The 26,770-nt window shown below is 42.0% G+C and overlaps 1 protein-coding gene and 1 pseudogene across 1 annotated transcript; both read left to right on the top strand.

Moving 5' to 3' along the window:
* The first annotated feature begins 6,830 nt into the window (after positions 1-6,830).
* LOC128051568 (olfactory receptor 24-like) lies at positions 6,831-7,777 on the top strand (annotated as a pseudogene).
* A 16,116-nt stretch (positions 7,778-23,893) lies between these two features.
* Positions 23,894-24,817, top strand: LOC128051562 (olfactory receptor 24). Its single transcript, XM_052644190.1, has one exon. The coding sequence runs from the start codon at positions 23,894-23,896 to the stop codon at positions 24,815-24,817; it is 924 nt and encodes a 307-aa protein (XP_052500150.1).
* The last annotated feature ends 1,953 nt before the right edge of the window (positions 24,818-26,770 follow it).

Raw genomic sequence — 26,770 nt, 5'->3', positions numbered from 1 at the left:
GGAACCATGATAATGAACTCGGTGCTCACTATTCTCCTCTGATTTTGATACAATGACTAAGTACTTATAAATTACATTCTTGTTTCACATTTAATCTTTACACATTGTACATGGAATTTTGCATTTTAAAATAATGTTTAATGTCTCGGTACAGCTTTTTCTGTTCATTAACTATCTTACCTAGTTCCTATGTCTTATTACATCACTATTTATTTATCCCTTTTCCTATAGTGGGGCACTATCATTATTGCCTTGTACACCCAAACACACACACGTAATGTGTAAAACAACTTTAAATAACACATGGAGAACAACCAAATTCAAGATTCTGGATGCCTCTGGGGAGAAGGAAATGGCAACCCACTCCAGTGTTCTTGCCTGGAGAATCCCAGAGATGGGGGAGCCTGGTGGGTGGCCGTCTATGGGGTCGCACAGAGCCGGACACGACTGAAGTGACTTAGCTTAGATTAGCTAGGGATGAAAGTGAACTTAAAAGATAGATTCTATTTATTCACATTTTTGTTAATTTAATTAAAGAACTCTGGGGCTTCCCTGGTGGCTCAGTGGTAAAGAATCTTCCTGCCAATGCAAAGGGTGGGAGACATGAGTTCAATCACTGGTCCAGGAAGATCCCCCATGCCATGGAGGAACTAAGCCTGTGCGCCACAGCTATCTAGCCTGTGCTCTAGAGCCAGGAACCGGAACTGTTAAAGCCTGTGCACCCTAAAGCCCATTCTCTACAAGAGAAGCCACTGCAATGAGAAGTACAAGCCCCACAACTAGATAGTAGCCCTTGCTTGCCACAGCCAGAGAAAAGCCCATGAAGCAACAAAGACCCAGCACAGCCCAAAATAAAATAAATAAATCTAAGAACTCTGATGACAAAACAAACAGTTTTACTAATGTCTGGAAGCACGGATAAATGCTTATTTATTCTATGGTGCTCTGCACTTAAAGATATTTCATACATTACTAAAGAGAAACCAGTAGACTGGGATCTGCTTCATTGTCCACCACTTCTTTGTTAGATTATTCATCATCATGAAATATTTTCAATACTAATTTTTCTTCTATAAAGTGGTATCATGAGCCAGCAATGAGAAGGAAAGCAGAAGCTGGGTGCACCCCTCTGCCCCTTGACAAAGTAATAAAGGGCATGTAAGAGAAGTTTAGAACCTTCTTCAGGTTGAGCAAGCAGATTAATCTTGAGGATGGAAAAAGTCCCTGGACTCTGGGATCAGAGCAGATCAGCAGAGTGAGAGACAGTCACGCATAAGTGCAAAGGTACAAGGAAATAGACCAGAGAAATTGATGGACCATTAGCAGCCCCTCCCAGGTAACCCAGCTCTGCTCATCTTCTGCAAGAACTCACCTCATAGATGCCCCCAGATCGACTGCTAAACAAACACCTGTCCCTATTTGCAGAACAGGAAACAGAGGACTCAAAAGCGCATGGTCCCAACACTAAGTGATGACATTCAGTTCTTCCCTGGATGTGAAGGAGGAAAAATGAAAGCTCTGAGTTCATTGAAGTAGCACAGAAAGACAGTGAAGCACCGGGCTCCTGGGCAGAAGTGATGGCCCCTGTGACCAGTGTCAGGTGTGTTTCACATGACCTGGGAGGGTTTTTGAGTGGGGTGGTCAAAGGCAGACTTATTTGCAGTCTGTCTGTCTCTTGGGGGTTCAATATCCAAAGCTCCTCATTAGTCAAACTCTTTTACTCCCATGTGATCACAGGGCAGTTCAGATTCTTGAGCAGCAAGGCTCAGAAGTGAAAAACTTTTTGCTGTGAATAATTCTTTACAGTGACCTTCTCCCTGCACCTTTCTTGGCTCACATTAATTTCAAGTACCCTACACACCTCAACAGATTTTTTTATTGTTATTGTATTACAGTTCTCTTTTTAAAATCTATATTTAAAGGTACCGCTTTACCACTCTCCTAACTAATACTACATTTAAGATCAAAAATGTAGTTTTCGTGTACAGGTAGATATATATTACCTGTACATGTGGTACTATGGTGAATGTACCCTACAAATGCAAACACTAAGGGCTAATTTTATGTATGGCCGATTTAACATTGATTCTGTTTGTGTATACACTATTAAGGAAATAGTAAAGGTCAGTTTTCATTCCAATCACAAAGAAAGGAAATACCAAAGACTGCTCAAACTACCGCACAATTGCACTCATCTCACATGCTAGTAAAGGAATGCTCAAAATTCTCCAAGCCAGGCTTCAACAGTACATGAACCATGAACTTCCAGATATTCAAGCTGGTTTTAGAAAAGGCAGAGGAACCAGAGATCAATTGCCAACATCCACTGAATCATGGAAAAAGCAAGAGAGTTCCAGAAAAACATCTATTTCTGCTTTCTTGACTATGCACAACAAACTATGGAAAATTCTGAAAGAGATGGAAATACCAGACCACCTGATCTGCCTCTTAAGAAACCTGTAGGCAGGTCAGGAAGCAACAGTTAGAACTGGACATGGACAACAGACTGGTTCCAAATAGGAAAAGGAGTACGTCAAGGCTGTATATTGTCACCCTGCTTATTTAACTTATATGCAGAGTACATCATGAGAAATGCTGGGCTGGAGGAAGCACAAGCTGGAATCAAGATTGCCAGAAGAAATATCAATAACCTCAGATATGCAGATGACACCATCCTTATGGCAGAAAGTGAAGAGGAACTAAAGAGACTCTTGATGAAAGTGAAAGAAGAGAGTGAAAAAGTTGGCTTAAAACTCAACATTCAGAAAATTAAGATTATGGCATCTGGTCTCATCATTTCATGGCAAATAGATAGGGAGCCAGTGGAAACAGTGACAGACTTTATTTTTGTGGGCTCCAAAATCACTGCAGATGGTGACTGCAGCCATGAAATTAAAAGATGCTTGCTCCTCGAAAGAAATGCTATGACCAACCTAGACAGCAATATTAAAAAGCAGAGACATTTCTTTGCCAACAAAAGTCCATCTAGTCAAAGCTATCGTTTTTCCAGTAGTCATGTATGGATGTGAGAGTTAGCCTATAAAGAAAGCTGAACATCGAATAATTGATGCTTTTGAACTGTAGTGTTGGAGAAGACTCTTGAGAGTCCCTTGCACTGCAAGAATATCCAACCAGTCCATCTAAAGGAAATCAGTCCTGACTATTCATTGGAGGGACTAATGCTGAAACTGAAACTCCAATACTTTGGCCACTTGATTAGAAGAACTAACTCATTGGAAAAGACCGTGATGCCGGAAAAGATTGAAGGTGGGAGAAGACGGGGACAACAGAGGATGAGATGGTTGGATGGCATCACCGACTCAATGCATATGAGTTTAAGTAAGCTCCGGGAGTTGATGATGGACAGGGAAGCCTGGTATGCTGCAGTCCATGGGGTCTCAAAGAGTCAGAAACAACTAAGCAACTGAACTGACTGAAGAAACTGGGAATAAAATTATTTAATCTGCCAGAATAATGGTCCTAGCATTCATGTAACTTTCCCTTTTCAATACTTCCAGAGGAATCATTTGGCAATAAGGAGTTCATGACCTGAGCCACAGTCAGCTCCCAGTCTTGTTTTTGTTGACTGTATAGAGCTTCTCCATCTTTGGCTGCAAAGAATATAATCAATCTGATTTCTGTGTTGACCATCTGGTGATGTCCATGTGTAGAGTCTTCTCTTGTGTTGTTGGAAGAGGGTGTTTGCTATGACCAGTGCATTTTCTTGGCAAAACTCTATGAGTCTTTGCCCTGCTTCATTCTGCATTCCAAGGCCAAATTTGCCTGTTACTCCAGGTGTTTCTTGACTTCCTACTTTTGCATTCCAGTCCCCTATAATGAAAAGGACATCTTTTTTGGGTGTTAGTTCTAAAAGGTCTTGTAGGTCTTCATAAAACCGTTCAACTTCAGTTTCTTCAGCGTTGCTGGTTGGGGCATAGACTTGTATAACTGTCATATTGAATGGTTTGCCTTGGAGATGAACAGAGATCATTCTGCCATTTTTGAGATTGCATCCAAGTACTGCATTTCGGACTCTTTTGTTGACCATAATGGCTACTCCATTTCTTCTGAGGGATTCCTGCCCACAGTAGTAGATGTAATGGTCATCTGAGTTAAATTCACCCATTCCAGTCCATTTTAGTTCGCTGATTCCTAGAATGTCGACGTTCCCTCTTGCCATCTCTTGTTTGACCACTTCCAATTTGCCTTGATTCATGGACCTGATACTCTAGGTTCCTATGCAATATTGCTCTTTATAGCATCAGAGCTTGCTTCTATCACCAGTCACATCCACACCTGGGTATTGTTTATGCTTTGGCTCCATCCCTTCATTCTTTCTGGAGTTATTTCTCCACTGATCTCCAGTAGCATATTGGGCACCTAATGACCTGGGAGTTCCTCTTTTGGTATCCTATCATTTTGCTGCTTCATACTGTTCATGGGGTTCTCAAGGCAAGAATACTGAAGTGGCTTGCCATTCCCTTCTCCATTGGACCACATTCTGTCAGGCCTCTCCACCATGACCCGCCCATCTTGGGTTGCCCCATAGGCATGGCTTGGTTTCATTGAGTTAGACAAGGCTGTGGTCTTAGTGTGATAATACTGACTAGTTTTCTGTGAGTATGGTTTCAGTGTGTCTGCCCTCTGTTGCCCTCTTGCAACACTTACCATCTTACTTGGGTTTCTCTTACCTTTTTGCCAAATTCAGACTTAAATTGAAGACAGTAGGGAAAACCGCTAGACCATTCAGGTATGACCTAAATCAAATCCCTTAGGATTATACAGTGGAAGTGAGAAATAGATTTAAGGGTCTAGATCTGATAGATAGAGTGCCTGATGAACTATGGAATGAGGTTCGTGACATTGTACAGGAGACAGGGATCAAGACCATCCCCGTGGAAAAGAAATGCAAAAAAGCAAAATGGCTGTCTGGGGAGGCCTTACAAATAGCTGTGAAAAGAAGAGAGGTGAAAAGCAAAGGAGAAAAGCAAAGATATAAGCATCTGAATGCAGAGTTCCAAAGAATAGCAAGAAGAGATAAGAAAGACTTCTTCACCAATCAATGCAAAGAATTAGAGGAAAAGAACAGAATGGGAAAGACTAGAGATCTCTTCAAGAAAATTAGAGATACCAAGGGAACATTTCATGCAAAGAAGGGCTTGATAAAGAACAGAAATGGTATGGACCTAACAGAAGCAGAAGATATTAAGAAGAGGTGGCAAGAATACACGGAAGAACTGTACAAAAAAGATCTTCACGACCCAGATACTCATGATGGTGTGATCACTCATCTAAAGCCAGACATCTTGGAAAGTGAAGTCAAGTGGGCCTTAGAAAGCATCACTACAAACAAAGCTAGTGGAGGTGATGGAATACCAGTTGAGCTGTTTGAAATCCTGAAAGATGATGCTGTGAAAGTGCTGCACTCAATATGCCAGCAAATTTGGAAAACTCAGCAGTGGCCACAGGACTGGAAAAGGTCAGTTTTCATTCCAATCCCAAAGAAAGGCAATGCCAAAGAATGCTCAAACTACCACACAATTGCACTCATCTCACATGCTAGTAAAGGAATGCTCAAAATTCTCCAAGCCAGGCTTCAGCAATACGTGAACCGTGAACTCCCTGATGTTCAAGCTGGTTTTAGAAAAGGCAGAGGAACCAGAGATCAAATTGCCAACATCCACTGGATCATGGAAAAAGCAAGAGAGTTCCAGAAAAACATCTATTTCTGCTTTATTGACTATGCCAAAGCCTTTGCCTGTGTGGATCACAATAAACTGTGGAAAATTCTGAAAGAGATGGGAATACCAGACCACCTGACCTGCCTCTTGAGAAACCTGTATGCAGGTCAGGAAGCAACAGTTAGAACTGGACATGGAACAACAGACTGGTTCCAAATAGGAAAAGGAGTACGTCAAGGCTGTATATTGTCACCCTGCTCATTTAACTTCTATGCAGAGTACATCATGAGAAACGCTGGGCTGGAAGAAACACAAGCTGGAATCAAGATTGTTGGGAGAAATATGAATAGCCTCAGATATGCAGATGACACCACCCTTATGGCAGAAAGTGAAGAAGAGCTAAAAAGCCTATTGATGAAAGTGAAAGTGGAGAGTGAAAAAGTTGGCTTAAAGCTCAACATTCAGAAAACGAAGATCATGGCATCCAGTCCCATCACTTCATAGGAAATAGAGAGGGAAACAGTAGAAACAGTGTCAGACTTTATTTTGGGGGGCTCCAAAATCACTGCAGATGGTGACTGCAGCCATGAAATTAAAAGACGCTTACTCCTTTCAAGAAAAGTTATGACCAACCTAGACAGCATATTCAAAAGCAGAGACATTACTTTGCCTACTAAGGTCTGTCTAGTCAAGGCTATGATTTTTCCTGTGGTCATGTATGGATGTGAGAGTTGGACTGTGAAGAAGGCTGAGCGCCGAAGAACTGATGCATTTGAACTGTGGTGTTGGAGAAGACTCTTGAGAGTCCCTTGGACTGCAAGGAGATCCAACCAGTCCATTCTGAAGGAGATCAGCCCCGGGATTTCTTTGGAAGGAATGATGCTAAAGCTGAAGCTCCAGTACTTTGGCCACCTCATCCAAAGAGTTGACTCATTGGAAAAGACCCTGATGCTGGGAGGGATTGGGGGCAGGAGGAGAAGGGAATGACCGAGGATGAGATGGCTGGATGGCATCACTGACTTGATGGACGTGAGTCTGAGTGAACTCCGGGAGATGGTGATGGACAGGGAGGCCTGGCGTGCCACGATTGATGGGGTCGCAAAGAGTCGGACATGACTGAGCAACTGAACTGAACTGAACAGAGGAATCATACCCATGGAACCAGACAACCAAACCAGCTCCTCTGAGTTTATTCTCCTGGGACTTTCAGAAAAGCCAGAACAGGAGACTCTCCTCTTTGCTCTGTTTCTCTGCATGTATGTGGTCACAGTAGTGGGGAACCAGTTGATCATCCTGGCCATCAGCACCGACTCCCACCTCCACACCCCCATGTACTTCTTCTTGGCCAACCTTTCCTTGGTTGATTTCTGCCTGGCCACCGACACTGTCCCCAAGATGCTGGTGAGCATCCAAATCAAGAGCAAGTCCATCTCTTACTCCTGCTGCCTGACACAAATGCACTTCTTCCATTTCTTTGGCATCATGGACAGTGTCTTAATAGCCGTGATGGCTTATGATAGATTCGTGGCTGTATGTCACGCCTAACACTATACCTCTATCATGAGCCCACGCCTCTGTGGCCTGCTGGTTGGAGGCCCGTGGGTGTTTTCCAGCTTCATCTCCCTCACCCACATCCTCCTGATGGCCTGTCTGGTTTTTTGTGGCAATAATGAGTTGCCTCACTACTTCTGTGCCTCACCCCACTCCTCAGACTTTCGTGCACTGACACCTCTGTGAACAAGATCTTTGTGTTCATTGTGGCAGGGATGGTCATAGCCATGCCTTTCATCTGCATTCTGGCCTCCTATGTTTGAATCATTGTGGCCATCGTGAAGGTGCCCTCTGCAGAAGGCAGGAGAAGAACCTTTTCCACCTGCAGCTCCCACCTCTCTGTGGTTGTACTCTTCTACGGGACCACCATTGGGGTCTATCTGTGTCCTTCATCTGTCCACACAGCCATGAAGGAGAAAGCCTCCGCTGTGATGTACACTGCTGTCACCCTCATGCTGAACCCCTTTATCTACAGCTTGAGGAACAGAGACCTGAAGAGGGCCCTAAGGAATCTCATGAGAAAAAGAATCATCTCATCTTCATGACCACAAGGTCATCTGGGAGCTTCCTAGAGGCAGGACCTCAAAATCTAGGGTCCTGGACAAGTGTATGGAATTACAAGAGCTGGAAGTGCAGCCATTCTGAATTTTGAATTGCAGAAGTTTAAAAGGGATAATCAGGAGGGTCCTATAACTATTTTCTCAAATGTGTGTGTGTGTGCGTGTGTGTGTGTGTGCGTGTGTGTGTGTGTGTGTGTGTGTGCACTCAGTGGCATCTGACTCTTTGTGACACCATGGACTGTATCCCACCAGACTCCTCCCTCTGTGGGATTTTTCTGGCAAGAATACTGGAGTGGGTTGCCAATTCCTTCTCCAGGGGCTCTTCCCCACCCGGGGATCAAACCTGCGTCTCCTGCATTGTAGGCAGATTCTTAACCACTGAGCCACCAGGGAAGCCCATTTTCTCCAAAACTGGGACCAAAAAGGGTGTTTTTTAGGTAAACTTCATGCTATAACCCAGAAGATCAGCCTAGCCATACCAGCTTGGGTTTACCCTGGTTTTGAAACCATTGAACACACAACAAATACTTATTAAGTACATATTCAGGGCTGGATGTGGAAATATAAACAGGAGAGATAAGATCCCAATAGTCTAGAGTTTACAGCTGAGTGTGGGAGAAGATATTGTACACTTAGTTGTAGTAGAATGGAATATAAACATGAGAGGAAGGATAGAATCCAATAGGAACACACAACAGAGTCTGAGGGAGATTTAGCGGAAGTCTTCCAGGAGAGGTGATCCAAAAACCCAAAGGATGAGAATATGTTGAACAGGCAAAATGAGGAGAAAGAACATCCTAAAAAGACAAAACAATCTGTGGAAAGGTAAGAAAGCGAGAGAAAGAGTGAAGCATGCATTTGTGAAGTTAAAAGTCCAGTTACACTGAATGATGTGGGAGGTGCCAGGTACTGAGGGCTTTAGGGCCAACCTAAGAGGGTGGCCTTTCTCCAAAGGACTGGCCAGTTAACTTGACTTTCCAGGACTAAAGTCAAGGAGCATGGGAATGAGTTGTACAGCCCCCTTCCTCCGACTCCTATTCTGTCTTCATGGGGAGCATGAAGGCTTGTGCAAGACACAAGGGAGAAAGAGATTCAGACCATGCCCTAAGGAAATGAGAAAATACTACTTTTTGGTGTATATCTCATAGACAAAGAGCAAAATACCAGTCAATTGAATCATAAATCTCTAAACCAGAGGGAAGCTTTGGCATGCCTCAATTGCCATATATGCCTGTGGAATGTATCTAAGTGGTAACACTGCTTATACCAGAAATGTGCTGTGCTGTGCTTAGTTGCTCAGTCCCGTCTGACTCTTTGCAACCCCATAGACTATAACCCTCCAGGTTCCTCTGTCCAGGCAAGGGGATTCTCCAGGCAAAGATCCTGGAATGGGTTGCCATGCACTGCTCCAGGGGATCTTCCCAACCCAGGGACTGAACCCAGGTCTCCCGCATTGCAGGCAGATTCTTTACCAGCTGAGTTACCAGAGAAGCCCAAACCAGAAATGAGAGCTACTCATTATGAGTTTATCTTGTGCCAAACACTATGGTTTGTTTCTTCTCTGTGTCTCATCTAGTCATTCTAAAGCTCCTATGAAAGCGGTAAGTCTCACTTGATTAGAGAGTAATCCTATTATGTATATGGAGCGTTACAACTAAAGTGAAGCAGGCAGTGATTTGCAGGGGTCAGAAGTTTTCAAAAGGTGCTAAGAATCTGATGTCATCCTTAGTAGAATGGCTTTAAAGAATCCCACATCTCATTTGCCTCTCTATTTTCCTTTCATGAAAATTAAATTAGAATGTACCAGTTGAACCAACAGACCTGCTGCAGTCCCATCTTAGTACTCTGCTAGTGAGGGTACATGTGAGAAAAGTGAAAATGCACTTTGTGGGTAATATTCTAATGGATAAAATCCAAAATTTAAAAACACTGAAGTTTGCCCACAGGGCACTCATGGATCTGATCATGCCTTTTTATTATTATTTTTTAATATTTATGTATTTATTTGACCATGCTGGGTCTTAGTTGGGGCATGTGGGATCTAGTTCCCCAACCAGGGATCAAACCTAGACCCCCTTCATAGACAGCATAGAGTCTTTGCCACTGGACCACCAGAGAAGTCCCTGGTCATGCCCTTTTAGAATAACACACACAAACACACACAAACAACACAAGTAAAAGGTGAACCATGATGCTCTTTCTTCCTAACTCCCCTCCATTCTCTTGCCACATGAATAGAAATTACCATTCTACGGTGTTGGCTGGGAGAGGGTTTGAATTGCCAGTGACTTTGAAAGTGATTACAGGGACTTCCTCAGCAGTCAGGTGGTTGGGACTTCGCCTTCTAATGCAGGAGATGTGGGTTCAATCCCTGGTCAGAGAACTGAGATCCCACATGCCTCACGGCCAAAAAAGCAAAACATAAAACTGAAGCAATATTGTAACAAATTCAAGAAAAACATTAAAAATTGGTCCACATTTTTAAAACAAACTTTTTTTAAAAAGGGAAAAATGATCACCATAGGGGGACTCATAGAATCTTTATGAATATTTCTCTCTCTGATACAGATAGATACAACTTGAGGTAAAGCACTGATTTAACCACCCTTTTCTCTATGGAAGGAGACATTCCATCAGCCAGTAAAAACCTAAGATTTCCAGAATATTTTCTGCTTGTTTCATTTTAATAAATAAAAATCAGAGCTCTGGGAGAGATTTGTCTTGTTCATCATTCTGATATCAACTTCCATCATTTGTTGACCCCAATATATGCTTCATCCATTCATTTAACATTTACCAAATATCTATTCCATGATGGCTATTTTTCTTAGCAGTGGGCACAAAGCATTAAACAAGAGAAATTAAAGGATTTTCCCCATGTCTACAAAAAGATAGCATGAGAGTTTATCAACTCTTTTCTCCTCATTGTAGGGCAATGACTTTTAGAGGCCAGAAATTTTAAAATGGTGCTCTTCCCTCCAATTATCATGAATGTATACATTAGATAAAATTCCAAGCTCTGAACATTAAAAACAAAACACAGTTTACTGACGTTCTTTTAAAAAAATAAAATTAAACAAAACAACCATTACTAGCCCAAACAAGCTTCACAGGTGGCACTAGTGGTAAAGAATCTGCCTGCCAATGCAGGAGAAGAGAGACTTGGATTTGATCCCTGGGACAAAAAGATCCCTTGGAGTAGGAAATGGCAACCCACTCCAGTATTCTTACCTGGAAAATTCCATGGTCAGAGGAGCCTGGTGGGCTATAGTACATGGGTCACAAAAAGTCAGACTTGACTGAGCACACACACAGCAGCAGCAGCAGCAGCAGCAGCAGCAGGGGAAATAACAATTTAAAAAATTAATTAATTAACCAAATACTGATAGTGAGAAGGATATGAAAGCCATAATGCAACAACAGTGTGCTAGATGAAGGAAGCTAAATATGCAGTCAGAAACAAGTTTGGATTAGGAGTTGTCCATGTCTTTTTTTTTTTTTTTTCTTTCCTTTTTTAGATGTTTTCTTGATGTGGACCATTTTTGAAGTCTTTACTGAATTTGTTTCAGTATTGCTTCTGCACATTTTTATTTTTTTGGCTGCAAGGCATGTGGGATCTTAGCTCCTGGACAAGGGATCAAACCCATATACCCTGCATTGGAAGGCAGATTCTTAACCACTGGGCCACTAGGGAAGTCCCTCTATGTGCTTCTAATTTAAGTTTTTCTTTCCTTTCTCAATCTTGGATAAATTCTGCAAGTGCTTTAAGTACACCATGTAGTTCAGCTAAAATAATACACATTTATTGTTTCATAATTTCTGTGGACCAAGTATTCAAGTATGACTTTGCTTTAAGCTCTCTTATGGATGGCAATCAAGGTGTCATGAGTGGGATTGTTGTTCTTTTTTTCTTTTTTTTGTAAATTAATTCATTAATTTTAATTGGAGGCTAATTACAATATTGTAGTGGTTTTTGCCATACATTCACATGAATCAGCCATGGGTGTACATGTGTCCCCCATCCTGACCCCCCTCATCTCCACCCCATCCTTAATGTTGTTCAGTCAATGAGTCATGTCCAACTCTTTGGACTCCGTAGACTGCAGCATTCCAGGCTTTCCTGTCCTTCACTATCTCCCTAAGTTTGTTCAAACTCTTGTCCATTCAGACAGTGATGCCATCCAACCATCTCACTTTCTGTTGCCCCCGTCTCCTCCTGCCCTCAATCTTTCTCAGTATCAGGATCTTTTCCAATGAGTTGGGTCTTCACATCAGGTGGCTAAAGTATTGGACCTTCAGCTTCAGCATCAATCCTGCCATACCCAATGATGAAAGACCAAAAGCTAGCAATCCCACTGCTGGGCATACACACCGAGGAAACCAGAATAGAAAGAGACACATGTACCCCAAAGTTCATCGCAGCACCGTTTATAATGGCCAGGACATGGAAACAACCTAGATGTCCATCAGCAGATGAATGGATAAGAAAGCTGTGGTACATATACACAATGGAGTATGACTCAGCATTAAAAAGAATACATTTGAGTCAGTTCTAATGAGATGGATGAAACTGGAGCCAATTATACAGAGTGAAGTAAGCCTGAAAGTAAAACACCAATACAGTATACTAACACATATATATGGAATTTAGAAAGATGGTAATGATGACCCTGTATGCGAGACAGCAAAAGAGACACAGATGTGTAGAACAGACTTTTGGACTTTGAGGGAGAGGGTGGGATGATTTGGGAGAATGGCATTGAAACATGTATACTATCATGTAAGAAACGAATCGCCAGTCTATGTTCGATACAGGACACAGGATGCTTGGGGCTGGTGCACGGGGATGATCCAGAGAGATGATATGGGGTGGGAGGTGGGAGGGGGGTTCATGATTGGGAACTCATGTACATCTGTGGTGGATTCATGTCAATGTATGGCAAAACCAATACAGTATTGTAAAGTAAAATAAAGTAAAAATAAAAATTAAAAAATAATAATAAATAAATTTAAAAAAAAGAAAAAACCAAAAATGCCTGATTTTACTACTTCTTTCAATATAGTACTAGAACTCTTACAAAGAGCGATTAGACAAGAAAAAGAAATGAAATGCATCCAAATTGGGAAAGAAAAAGTAAAATGATGTTTGTTCACAGATGACATAATCTTATAGGTGAAAAACCCTGAAGATGCCACACAAAAAAACCTATTAGAACTTACAAATTCAGCAAAGCTATACAGTTCATGAAGGATATAAGAGCAGTATACAAAAATCAGTTCCATTTCTATATTCTAACAATAGATTGACCCTGGTGTCAACCTAAATGTCCTTCAACAGAGGACTAAAGAAGTTGAGGTATATATATGATGATATACAATGGAATTTTACTCAGTCATAAAAAGGAATGGAATAATGCCATTTGCGGCAACATGGATGGATGTAGAGATTGCAGTACCTAGTGAAGTAAGTCAGACAAAGAAAGACAAATATCATATGATATGGCTTATATGTGGAATCTTGAAAAGAAAAGGTACAAATGAACTTACTCACAAAACAGAAATAAAGTTACAGATATAGAAAACAAACTTATGGTTACCAGGGCATAAGTGGCAGGGAATAAACTGGAAGATTTGGGTTGATATATATACACTGCTATATATAAAATAGATGGCTAATAAGGACCTATTACACAGGGAATTCTCTTCTGTAAGGACCTTCAAGGTAAAAGAATGAAAAAAGGAGTGGATATATGCATACATATAAGATTCACTTTGCTGCATACCTGAAACTTACATGATATTGTAAATCAACTATACTCCAATAAAAATTTTTAACAAAATTTAAAGCTTCTGAATGTCAAAGGGCCCTACGAACAGAATAAAAAGACAGCTCATGGCATGGGAGAAGACATTTGTAAACCGTAGATCTACTAAGGAATTAATATCTAGAACATAAAGAGTTCCTACATGTCAACAACAATAACAAGCTAAACAACTCAATTAAAGATGGGGCAAGGACTTAAATAGACATTTCTCCAAAGAGAATGTACAAATAACCAGTAAGCACATGAAAAGGCATTCCACATGAAATGCAAATCAACCCCAATGAAATTTCACAGCCATTAGGAATGCTGTTATAAAAACAAACAGACAAAAACAACCAAACAGAACACACAAAGAGAAAAAAATAACTTTTATTGGCAGAAATGTAAAATTTCCAGTGCTATGAAAAATAGTAGTGCAGCAGGAAACCCTTGACATTCCTGTTTGGAGCTATATAAATCGTAAATCTGTTTATCTTCACATGACCCTTCTCTGTGTCTGTGTGCCTCAAACCTACCCCTGCTTCCTTGTATAAAGATGATGTCAATCATTGGATGTAACACACACCCTGGTGTGTTTAGTCACTGAGTCATGTCTGACTCTTACAACCCCATAGACCGTAGCCCGCCAGGCTCCTCGATCCATGGGATTCTCCAGACAAGTCTACTGGAGTTGGTTGCCATTTCCTTCTCCAGGGTATCTTCCCAACCCAGGAATCAAACCCAGGTCTCCTGCCTTGCAGGCAGATTCTTTACCAACTGAACTACAAGGGAAGTCCAGCACACACCCTAATTCAGGATGAAAAGTAGACCTAACATATAATACATAAATTCCACTTCTGAGAATGCATCCAAAGGAAATGAAACCATCTCAAGGAAATTTCAGTATTTTCATGTTCATTGCAGCATTATTTGCAATAGTCAAGGTATGAAAACAGTGCCCATAGACAAATGAAAAGATAAAGAAAATGTGGTGTATATATGTCCAATAGAATATTATTTAGCCTTGTAAAAGAAGGAAATCCTTCCACTTGTGACCCAAAAAATGCACCTGGAAGGCATTATGCTAAATGAAATGAGAAGAAAAAAAAAAAAAACTACTTCATGGCATAATTTACATTTAGAGTCTAAGAAAAGGGTGGGGGATATGTGAGGTGATGGATATGTTAACTTGGTAGTGGAAATCCTTCACAATGGGCAGTGCTATGCTGTGCTTAGTCTTCAGTCATGACAGACTCTTTGCGACCCCAGGGACTGTAGCCCGCCAGGCTCCTCTGTCCACAGGGATTCTCCAGGCAAGAATACTGGAGTGGGTTACCATGCCCTCCTCCAGGGGATCGGATGGAACCCAGGTCTCCTGCATTGCAGGTGGATTCTTTACCAGCTGAGCTACTAGGAAAGCCCTTCACAGTGTATATGTATATCAAATTATTGCTTCCTGTATTTTTTTTATTCAAATTTTCATTCTTATTTTACTTGTTTATTTATTTTTGGCCACACTGCACGACATATGGGATCTTAGTTCCCCAAGCAGGAATCGAACCCATGCCCCCTTCATTGGAAGCCCGCTGTCTTAACCACTGGACCACTGAAGAAGTCTCACTTTGTGTACTTAAACATACTACAATTTTATTAGTCAATTATGTGTCAGTATAGCTGAAAAAAAAAAGTATGTGCCTTCTCAGGAGACTCCACAACATCACTGTAAAGTATCCTTTCCCCGAAAAATTAACCCAGGACCTGATCAAGTATCTAGATCTACACATCAATTTATAATTATAACTTACAAGAAGCATATTTGAAACAATAGCACACAAATGCAATCAGCAAAATCAGACCATTTCTTCATCAAATAAATTCCAAGAATCACGTACAAGAGGGGAAACAAACAAAAAAAATCCTATAGATTAGAAAGGACTTTAGACAGCTATCAACCAATTAGAATATAAGGATATTATTTGGATTCTAATGTGAAAAAATTATTTAAAAATCATGAGCAATTGGGTTAATTTGATTATTACTTGGATATTTAATATTTTAATAAAATTATAATTTGATAATTATTAATACTTTAAAGTACACTAATGGGATTGTGATTATGCTTTTAAAAATAACTTGTCTTTTTAGAGTTGTACTGAAATCATGTGATATATAAAATCTGCTCTGAAATAATCCTGGAGAAGAGGTCAAAGTAGATAGAATACAGATGAAACAAGATTCTAATTGGTAATCACTGAACCTGTGTGATGAATACATGGGTTTCATTACACAAAGCCAAGTCCTCATGTTAAAAACTGAGTTTTCTTGGTCAAAAATCAGAGTATTGACAATATCTTATGATTCAACCTTTAGTTCAGTTCAGTCACTCAGTCGTGTCCGATTCTTGGTGACCCCATGAACAGCAGCACACCAGGCCTCCTTGTCCATCACCAGTTCCTGGAGTTTACCCAAATTCATGTCCATTGAGTCAGTGATGCCATCCAACCATCTCATCCTCTGTCATCCCCTTCTCTTCCTGCCTTCAATCTTTCCCAGGATTAGGGTCTTTCCAAATGAGTCAGCTCTTCGAATCAGGTGGCCAGTATCGGAGTTTCAGCTTCAACATCAGTCCTTCCAATGAACACCCAGGACTGATCTCCTTTAGGATGGACTGGCTGGATCTCCTTGCAGTCCAAGGAACTCTCAAGAGTCTTCTCCAACACTACAATTCAAAAGCATCAATTCTTCTGCACTCAGCTTTCTTTATAGTCCATCTCTCACATCCATACATGACTCTGGAAAAACCATAGCCTTGACTAGACAGACCTTTGTTGACAAAATAGTGTCTCTGCTTTTTAATTGCTGTCTAGGTTGGTCATAACTTTCCTTCCAAGGAATAAATGTCTTTTAATTTCATGGCTGCAATCACCATTTGCAGTGATTTTGGAGCCCAAAAAAATAGTCAGCAACTGTTTCCACTGTTTCCCCATCTACCTGCCATGAAGTGATGGGATCAGATGCCATAATCTTAATTTTCTGAATGTTGAGCTTAAGACAGCTTTTTCACTCTCCACTTTCACTTTCATCAAGAAGCTCTTTAGTTCGTCTTCACTTTCTGCTATCAGGGTGGTGTCATCTGCATATCTGAGGTTATTGATATTTCTCCTGGCAATCTTGATTCCAGCTTGTGCTTCCTCCAGCCCAGCGTTTCTCATGATGTACTCTGCATAGAAGTTAAACAAGCAGGGTGACAATATACAGCCTTGATGTACTCCTTTTCCTATTTGGAACCAGTCTGTTGTTCCATGGCCAGTTCTAACTGTTGCTTCCTGACCTGCATACAGGTTTCTCAAGAGGCAGGATAGGTGGCCTGGTATTCCCATCTCTTTCAGAATTTTCCACAGTTTATTGTGATCCACACAGTCAAAGGCATTAGAATAGTCAATAAAGCAGAAATAGATGTTTTTCTGGAACTCTCTTGCTTTTTTCATGACCCAGTCGATGTTGGCAATTTGATCTCTGGTTCCTCTGCCTTTTCTAAAACCAGCTTGAACATCTGGAAGTTCATGGTTCATGTACGGCTGAAGCCTGGCTTGGAGAATTTTGAGCATTACTTTACCAGCATGTGAGATGAGTGCAATTGTGCGGTAGTTTGGGCATTCTTTGGCATTACCTTTCTTTGGGATTGGAATGAAAACTGACCTTTTCCAGTCCTGTGGCCACTGCTGAGGTTTCCATATTTGCTGACATATTGAGTGCAGCACTTTCACAGCATCATCTTTTAGTGCTATGGTTGCGAAGAGTCGGACATGACTGAGAGACTGAACTGAACTGAATCTACTTTTGTCTGCAATTGGTTATTTCTATAACAAAAGGCTTTTTTAAACTGGCAGTTAATGTACCAGTCAGTTTTATGGATATTTATTAAGTGGACACAAGACCCAAAAATCTGACAAAGATTTCATGAATCTGAATTCCTAAAAATGCAAACGGAGAAACACCCACTGATACTATCTTGGGACCAATATTCAGATCGAAGATCTTTCTGCAGACCCATTCAGCCAACCCCTTTCTATGTATGCCCATCAAGTTAAATTCTGCTTCCTCCATTGGCAGAACTGGAAGGGAGAAATGGTGTCTCTACAGAGTTTCCCTCTTGAGGTTAAGTGGTGTTGGAAGCAGCCTTGTATCTGTGTATTACATCACTGCGTGGATGTAGAGAGACTTTTTGCTTGCTTGTTTTAAATAAAGATTTTTAAAAATTTTTATTTATGTTTAGTCATTCAGTAGTGTCCAACTCATTGCAACCTCATGAACTGTAGCCTGCCAGGCTCCTCTGTCCATGGGACTCCCCAGGCAGGAATACTGGAGTGCGTTGTCATTTCCTTCTCCAGGGGATCTTCCTGACCCAGGCATCGACCCCAGGTATCCTGCATTGCAGGCAGATTCTTTACTGACTGAGCTACCAGGGAAACCCCTTTATTTAGTGAGTTATTTTTATTTTTGGCTGTGCTGAGTCTTCATTGCTGTGCGGGCTTTTGTCTAGTTGTGGCAAGCAGGGGCTACTCTCTAGCTGCGGTGTGCAGGCTTCTCATTGCTGTGGCTTCTCTAATTGTAGAGCACAAGCTCTAGGCCATGCAGGCTTCATAGTTGTGGCTCCTGGGCTCTGCAGCACAACCTCAATAGTAGTGGTTCACAGGCTTAGTCGCTCCATGGCGTGTGGGATCTTTCCAGACCAGGAAGACCGGTGTCTCCTGCATTGGCAGGTGGATTCTTTACCACTGAGCCACCAGGGAAGCCTTGTTTTTGATTCTTAGAGTGATGAGGAAAGGAAGACTGACTTCAAAGAAAAATGGAAACTTCCTCTATGAGAAGCCCTGGGCCTTGGGGAGACAGAGTCTGGGAGACTAGGAAAGTTTGTTCCCATAGGACAGGGTGCAGAGCAAGTTGGGAAACTCAACTTGCTCCAAGTTGCCTCCTGAAGACCTAATATACTCAATACAACCTTCTAACTGCCATATTCCAGCACCCCCAAGGAAGTCAAACTATTCAGGGAACAGAGGTGAAATTGAACAATTTATCTAACAAGGAGCCTTGGGAATTGACTTCTTATTGGCCCAGAAATCATAAATATTCCCTCCGTTCCTACAATTTATCCTCCACCCCAGCTTTCCTTCTTTGGGCCAGGAGGCTGTATATCTTTGCCTTTATGAGCATCTTTCTGTTCTGATCTAACTTCATCATTCTTGTCCTTTCCTAGAAGCAGAGCCAGCATCTTTATTGTCCATCAGCAGGGAGGGAATGGAACCATGTTTGCCTCATGCCCCTGTGATAATGTCAAGAAGAGGAAAGATAGCCCTGTAAGTGGATCTGGGAACAAGAAAAGAGGGAAGGAGGAGGAGAAAGAGAGAGAGAACTTGGAGAGAATGCCAGTGGGTATTAGAGCTCCTATGTTTTCAGAGAACTGGGAGAGTCTGCTTGGCTCAATTCAACAGTTTCCAGCCCAGAATCCAATAACCGCACTTGGCTACCTAGTTCAACATAGTCCAAAGGTGATGCCACCAAGCCCTTTCCAACGCCCATGATTTTCAGCACAGTTTTTAGTACCTACACCAGATATTTCCAAAGCTTGCTTGAGTATTTCAAAGAACAAAGGAGTTCCCACCAAACTTTTGTAAGTAAAGGTTTGAGTTCTTTCCATCACTGAGTCTCTGAAGCCCTTGGCGTTGCATATACTAAACAGTCTTGCAATTCTCAGGATAATTTGCTGTTATGCCCATTTCAGCATAAGTTGATAAATGCCTCTTGAGTCTGTTTCCTTCATTCAACTGTAAATTCATTAATTCACTCTTGATTTTTCAAATTAAAAGGAGTAAGAATACAGGCTCTAGAGACTTTCCTGATGATGGTCCAGTGACAAAGAATCTGCCTTCAATGCAGGAAGCTTGGGTTTGATCCCTGGTTGATCCCTTGATTCCTGGTCAGTAAGATCCCACATGCCTTGGAGCAGCTAAGTCTGAGAGGCAACTAGAGAGTCCACACACCACAGCAAAAGATCCCATATGATGCAACAAAAATTCCAAGTACTGCAATTAAGGCTTGAGGCAGCCAAATAAATAAATTTTTTAAAAGAGTACAGGCTCCATATTCAGATTGCGTGGCTTAGTTCTGCCACCCACTTTCTGTGGAACTCCACTTGATTTTATTAATCTCCCTGCATCTCCATTTCCTTATGTGTGAAACAGACCCACCAACATTGGGTTGTTTCGAGTAGCTAATTGACAAAGAATGTAGAACAGTGCCTGGGATTGTAGGAGACAATAAAAAAAGAGGATCATTATTTATTTATGCATTTATTGAAGATGGGTTATATGTCTTTTATATCCAGTTAAGATGTTGGCTACAAAAACGAACAAAGAAATCTATTTACAGAGTAGGAATAGAGACACAGGCATAGAGAACAGTTGTGGACACAGCGGGGGAAGGAGAGGGTGGGACAAATTGAGAGCATAGTGTTGAAACATATACATTACCATAGACGGCTGGGATGGTGTGGGGAGTGGAAGGGATGTCAAGAGGGAAGGAAAATATGTATACTTAACGGCTGATTCAGGCTGTCATATGGCAGAAATCAACACAGCATTGTAAATCAATTATCCTCCAATTAAAAATAAATTTTTAAAAAATGAACAAAGGCACACAGTTCCTGCTTTAGAGTGTCTGGAGGACAGGTTTGTGTCTCTCTGTGTCTTTTTCTGCACTACTCACCCCAAATCCTGGCTTAATGCAGCCACCAATAATTGTTTTTTTTTTTCCCTGAGTAAATACTTTATTAACACACTCAATCCTCATAATAATCCTGTCCAATAATTGTTTATGGGGGAAAAAAAGACAGTGAGTGCATAAATAAGTGAAGAAAGGTGATATGACCAGAATTATTCTTTCTTATCATTGGAGTTTCGTTGCTTTACAGTGGTGTGCTAGTTTCTGCTGCACAGCAAAATGATTCAGCTTTGTGTGTACATATATCCCCTCTTTGTCACCACAGAGCATTGAGTAGAGTTCCCTGCGCCATGCAGTAGGTTCTCGTTAGTTATCTATGTTATACGCAGTAGCCTGTGGATCTCAATCCTGATCTCCCAATTCATCGCACCCTCCCCTTTTCCCGCTTGGTATCTACATATTTGCTCTCTATACCTGTGTCTCTATTTCTGCTTTGCAAATAGACTCATCTGTAAACCATTTTCCCAGATTCAACATGTATGCGTTAATATATGATATTTGTTTCTTTCTTTCTGACTTATCAGGAAGACTATTCCATCAGTGATTTCATGATGGTTTGGAGGAGACAGAAAGGATGCATGAGGACTAATTCAAGACTAATACTCGACAACCAGACTAAGAAGAGCCTTGATGCAAGTCAGTGGTGGGAGGAGGTAGATGGGAAAATAACAGTAAGAATAGACAGTTCAGCTTGTAGAAGACGTAGCAACTCATCGGCAGGTTGGCTTTGGCAGTGGAAGTAACAGGGGAGGAAATGTCAAAGTTTCAATCACAGGTGTCTGAAGCGATGATGATTTTATTCATGGAAATAAGGTCACCAGAAAAGAAACAGACTTTGTTATTTATATGATAAACTTGGTCTGCCAGGAAGAAAGAGAAAGGAAAACCACTGCTTTTATAATTATATTATTCTCTGTCAGATACTGTGCAGAAAATTTTACACCAACATCTCATTTAATCCTCAAAGCAAGCCTATTATCTATACACCACTATTCTCATCCCATGTTGACCAACAAAGTGAGATTTTAGTGGTTAGGTAACTCACTGAAGATCGCCTAGCTATGTGGGAAGCTGCTGTATAGAACAGGGAGCTCAGTTTAGTGCTCTGTGAAGACCTAGAGGGGTGGTTCGGATGGGGGTAGGAGGGAGACTCAAGAGGGAGGGGATATATGTATACTTATAGGTGACTGACATGGTTGTACAGCAGAAACTAGCACAACTTTGTAGAGCGATTATGCTCCAATTATTAAAAATAAATAAAGATCACCTAGCTAGTAAGCGGTGAGCCCATGAATCACACCCAGGTATTTCTCTTTTCACAGCCCTTCCTTAAACCTGAGATGATGCTGCCAAATGTTGCCTGAGGTCATACTATACTGTGGGGCACTGTCTCAGTCACCTTCCATGGGCTACATCACTTCATCTTCTAAGAAAATCCAGGTGGGTATTATCAAGGCTAAAGATACAGAAAATGAAGTTTAGGAAGGCTGGGGGCGGGGGTTAGCATTAAAGGCTCAGTCGCGTTTGACTCCTTGCGACCCTATGGGATTTCCCAGGCAAGCATCCTGGAGTGGGTTGCCATTTCCTTCTCCAGGGATCTTCCCAACCCAGGCTTTGAACCCATGTCTCCTTAACTGGCAGGTGGATTCTTCACCACTGAGCCAAACAAGAGAGGTTAGTAGTCACTAAGTAATGGAACCAGAATTTGAATCCTGGTCTGTCTGAATCCAATTATCTCAGTGCTTCCATCTTTCTACACTGAGTAAGTGTTAGTTGCTCGGTGGTGTCCAACTCTTTGTGACCCCATGGACTGTAGCCAGCCAGGTTCCTCCGTCCATGGGATTTTCCCAGGCAAGAATGTTGGAGTGGGTTGCCATTTCCTTCTCCAGGGTATCTTCCCCACCCAGGGATGGAACCCAGGTCTTCTGCATTGTAGGCAGATTCTTTACCTTCTGAGAAGCACTACATTTGTGCACATTATCCTGGTAGTAAAATTGAGTTGGCAGGCAGTCTGGAAGTTAGGAGTTTGGAGTTGTAAGTCTGGAAATCAATTCTGAAAACCATGAGACTTCTACCAAGAAGGGTTTTTGTTGTTGTTGTTGTTTTTTCAGAGTTGGGGTCCCAGCCAAGGATCCAACCCTCATCTTCTGCATTAGCAGGTGGATTCTTTATTGCTGAGCCACCAGGGAAGCCTGTCATACCCCTACTATAATTTTAAAGTTATATATTCTATACCCATTATTTAAGTAGTTACACCTAAACTTTAATCATGTGTATTTTTGTAGAAAGTCCAAAATGTTCACAGTTTCTATTTTTCTGCAACTCAACACAAAAACATTACAACAATTTTAATTCCCCATTTCGCCTCATATTATTTTATGATAAATAAATCCCAGGTCTCATAGTATTTTAATCCCCATTATTTACATGCATGGGCTTTTCCGGTGACTCAGTTGGTAAAGAATCCACCTGCAATGCAGGAGATGCAAGATATGCAAGTTCAACCCCTAGGTTGGAAAGATTCCCTGTAGGAGAAAATGGCAACCCGCTCCAGTATTCCTGCCTGGGAAATCCATGGACAGAGGAGCCTGGCTGGTGACGATCCATGGGGTCACAAAGAGTTGGACACAACTGAGCACAGCACAGGTACAAGTTGTGTGTGTGCACTTAGTCTCTCAGTCGTGTCCTATTCTTTGCGACCCCATGGACTGTAGTCAGCCAGGCTCCTTTATTTATGGGGATTCTCCAAGCAAGAATACTGGAGTGGGTTGCCATGCCCTCCTCCAGGGGACCTTCCTAACCCAGGGATCGAACCCAGGTCTCCAGCATCGCAGGAGGATTCCTTACCAACTGAGCCACCAGGAAAGCCTATGAATGCTGTAGTAGGTAGCCTATCCCTTCTCCAGAGGATCCTCCCCAGCCAGGAATTGCACTGGGGTCTCATGTATGGCAGGTGGATTCTTTACCAGCTGAGTTACCAGGGAAGCCTGTATTATTACTATTTTAAAACAATGCTTTGTTCAGATTTTTTCTACATTACTACCAATTTCTTGGCTGATCATTGCTTCTCAGATAATGCTTTTTTCTGGATTCGGTTTGTTTTGTCATGATGTAAACCCTTTAGTAGTTTCCCCAGCCGGAGTTCATGCATGGTTTACTGTCAGTCTTTGTATGAGTCAGGGATATCCAAGGGAGCAACCTTGAGCCAAAGCTTGACATGAGATGTAAACACTACATCAATGGTTCATGATGGAACACATATATAAGTAGACATCATAATTAGTCCAGATTGGAAATTTAGGGTGGGTCCCCTGGAGGAGGAAATGGCAACCCACTCCAGTATTCTTGCCTGGGAAATCTCATGGACAGAGGAAACTGGCGAGGCTTGCAAAGAGTCGTACATGACTGAACACACGCACACACGGAAATTGAAGGTAATCTCTTCGAATCTTTCAGAATCATCTCAATAGCATTCATGTAACTTCACCCTTTCAATACTTCCAGAGGAATCATATCCATGGAACCAGACAACCAAACCAGCTCCTCTGAGTTTATTCTCCTGGGACTTTCAGAAAAGCCAGAACAGGAGACTCTCCTCTTTGCTCTGTTTCTCTGCATGTATGTGGTCACAGTAGTGGGGAACCTGTTGATCATCCTGGCCATCAGCACCGACTCCCACCTCCACACCCCCATGTACTTCTTCTTGGCCAACCTTTCCTTGGTTGATTTCTGCCTGGCCACCGACACTGTCCCCAAGATGCTGGTGAGCATCCAAATCAAGAGCAAGTCCATCTCTTACTCCTGCTGCCTGACACAAATGTACTTCTTCCATTTCTTTGGCATCATGGACAGTGTCTTAATAGCCGTGATGGCTTATGATAGGTTCGTGGCTGTATGTCACCCCTTACACTATACCTCTATCATGAGCCCACGCCTCTGTGGCCTGCTGGTTGGAGGCCCGTGGGTGTTTTCCGGCTTCATCTCCCTCACCCACATCCTCCTGATGGCCCGTCTGGTTTTTTGTGGCAATAATGAGTTGCCTCACTACTTCTGTGACCTCACCCCGCTCCTCAGACTTTCGTGCACTGACACCTCTGTGAACAAGATCTTTGTGCTCATTGTGGCAGGGATGGTCATAGCCATGCCTTTCATCTGCATTCTGGCCTCCTATGCTCGCATCATTGTGGCCATCGTGAAAGTGCCCTCTGCAGGAGGCAGGAAGAAAACCTTTTCCACCTGCAGCTCCCACCTCTCTGTGGTTGTACTCTTCTACGGGACCACCATTGGGGTCTATCTGTGTCCTTCATCTGTCCGCACAGCCGTGAAGGAGAAAGCCTCTGCTGTGATATACACTGCCGTCACCCCCATGCTGAACCCCTTTATCTACAGCCTGAGGAACAGAGACCTGAAGGGGGCCCTGATGAGGCTGGTCAACAGATAAATCACCTCAACCTCCTGACCACCAGGACACCTGGAAGCTTCCAGGGAGTTATGATGTAAACAGCTGGGTCCTTGGGCGAAAATCTGGAATTTCCTGGATTGGGAGAGTATCACTTTAAATATTGAATTGCAGAAGCTCAAGATAACCCTGTAACTATTTTCTCAATTATTGGGACCACTGAGTGTCCTTTGGGGGCATGTCTCATGCTATGTTTCTACAAGGATCAGTCTAGTTCTAGCAGATTGGATTTATTCTGGTTCAGAATCTACTTTTCTGTGTTGTTGCTCAGTAATGTCCAACTCTCTCGCAACTCCATGGACTGTAGCCCAATAGGCTCCTCTGTCAATGGGATTTCCCAGGCAAGAATACTGGAGTGGATTGCCATTTCCTTCTCCGGGGATCTTCCAGATTCAGGGATTGAACCCGTGTCTCCTGCATTGCAGGTGGGTTCTTTACCAACTGAGCCACCAGAGAGCACTCAACAAGTATTTATTGAGTATGTATCCTGGGTTTGACGTTAGATGCTGAACATAGAGTCATGAACAGGAGTAACAAAATTCCTTATAGTTTGAAGTTTATAGCTGACAGTTGGAGAAGTTCTTTGACAGTAATAGTAAAATGGAATATAAACATAAGAGGAAAGATATAGTAAGAATATCCAACAGAGTCTGGAAGGGAGAATCAGGGAAGGTCTCCTGGGAGAGGTGAGCCAGAAACCCAAAGTATAAGATGGTATCATTCAGGCCAAAGGAGGAGAACGAGTGCCTCAGAAGACCAACAACATGTGAAAAGGTGACAGAGCAAGTGAAAGAGAGAAAAACATGCATTTGTGAAGTGAGAAGTCCAGTTACGGCGAATGACTTGGGGAATGTGCGGTCCTGAGGGCTTTAGGACCAAGCTAAGAGTATGGCCTTTCTCCCGAGAACCTGAGTGTTCATTTGACTTGCAGGGACCAACATCGAGGAGCAACTTTGAATGAGCTGTCCACCCTTCCTGTCACTTAGCCTATCTTCTCAGGGAGCAAGATGGCTTGTGTTAGATAAAAGTTGTGCAAGGCCCAAGGGAGAAAGTGATTCAGATTGCACATTAACAAAGTGAAGAGCCGTCACTTGTGGCGTTTATCTTCATAGACAAAGAGGAGAATATTAGTCAGTTCGATGATGGGCCTCTAAACCAGAACAAAGCGGAGGTATGTCTCCTTCTCAATACATACCTATGCGTGTATTGTATTACTTATTCCGTGTATTGCAATAAGCAGTAACATGGCTGATACCAGAAATGAGAGTTATTCATTGCACATTTCTGCCACCTTACCATGCTTCTCTGAGCTCTTTTAATTGTTCTAAAGTTCCTATAAGGGCGATACATTGTATTTATGTCTATCACGGAGTAGTCTTAATACTCATAAGGAGTGTATGTGCATGTGTGTGTGTGATCAGTCGTGTTCAACTCTTTGCGACCCCATGGACTGTAACCCACCAGGCTCCTCGGTCCATCGGATTTTCCAGGCAAGAATACTGGAATGGGTTGCCATTTCCACTCCAGAAGATCTTCCTGGCCCAGGGGTTGAATTCATGTCTCGTGTGTCTCCTACATATGCAGACAGATTCTTTAGCACTGCACCTCTCATATGGAGATTTACAACTAAAATGGAAAGAGTGGTGACTTTGAATGGGGCCAGAAATTTTCAAATGGTGCTAAGCAGCTGACACCATCTTAAGCAGAATGGTTTTGCATTATCATACATCTAATTTTCTTTTGTAGCTTTCCTTTCTTTTTTTTTTTTTTACAATCTCTCAATTATTTATTTAAACATTTTCTAATAGAAAATTTTAACACACACAATGCTGACATAATTGTTTAATGAACTCCCATACACCTCTTTCCTCAGCCACATAACCACCAACCTCTGGCCAATCCTACCTCATCTACAATTATATCTCCCTCTCCCAC

This window comes from Budorcas taxicolor, chromosome 7 (genome assembly GCF_023091745.1).
Source record: "Budorcas taxicolor isolate Tak-1 chromosome 7, Takin1.1, whole genome shotgun sequence".
Classification (NCBI taxonomy): Eukaryota; Metazoa; Chordata; class Mammalia; order Artiodactyla; family Bovidae; genus Budorcas; species Budorcas taxicolor.
This window is presented reverse-complemented; position numbering and strand designations above follow the sequence as displayed.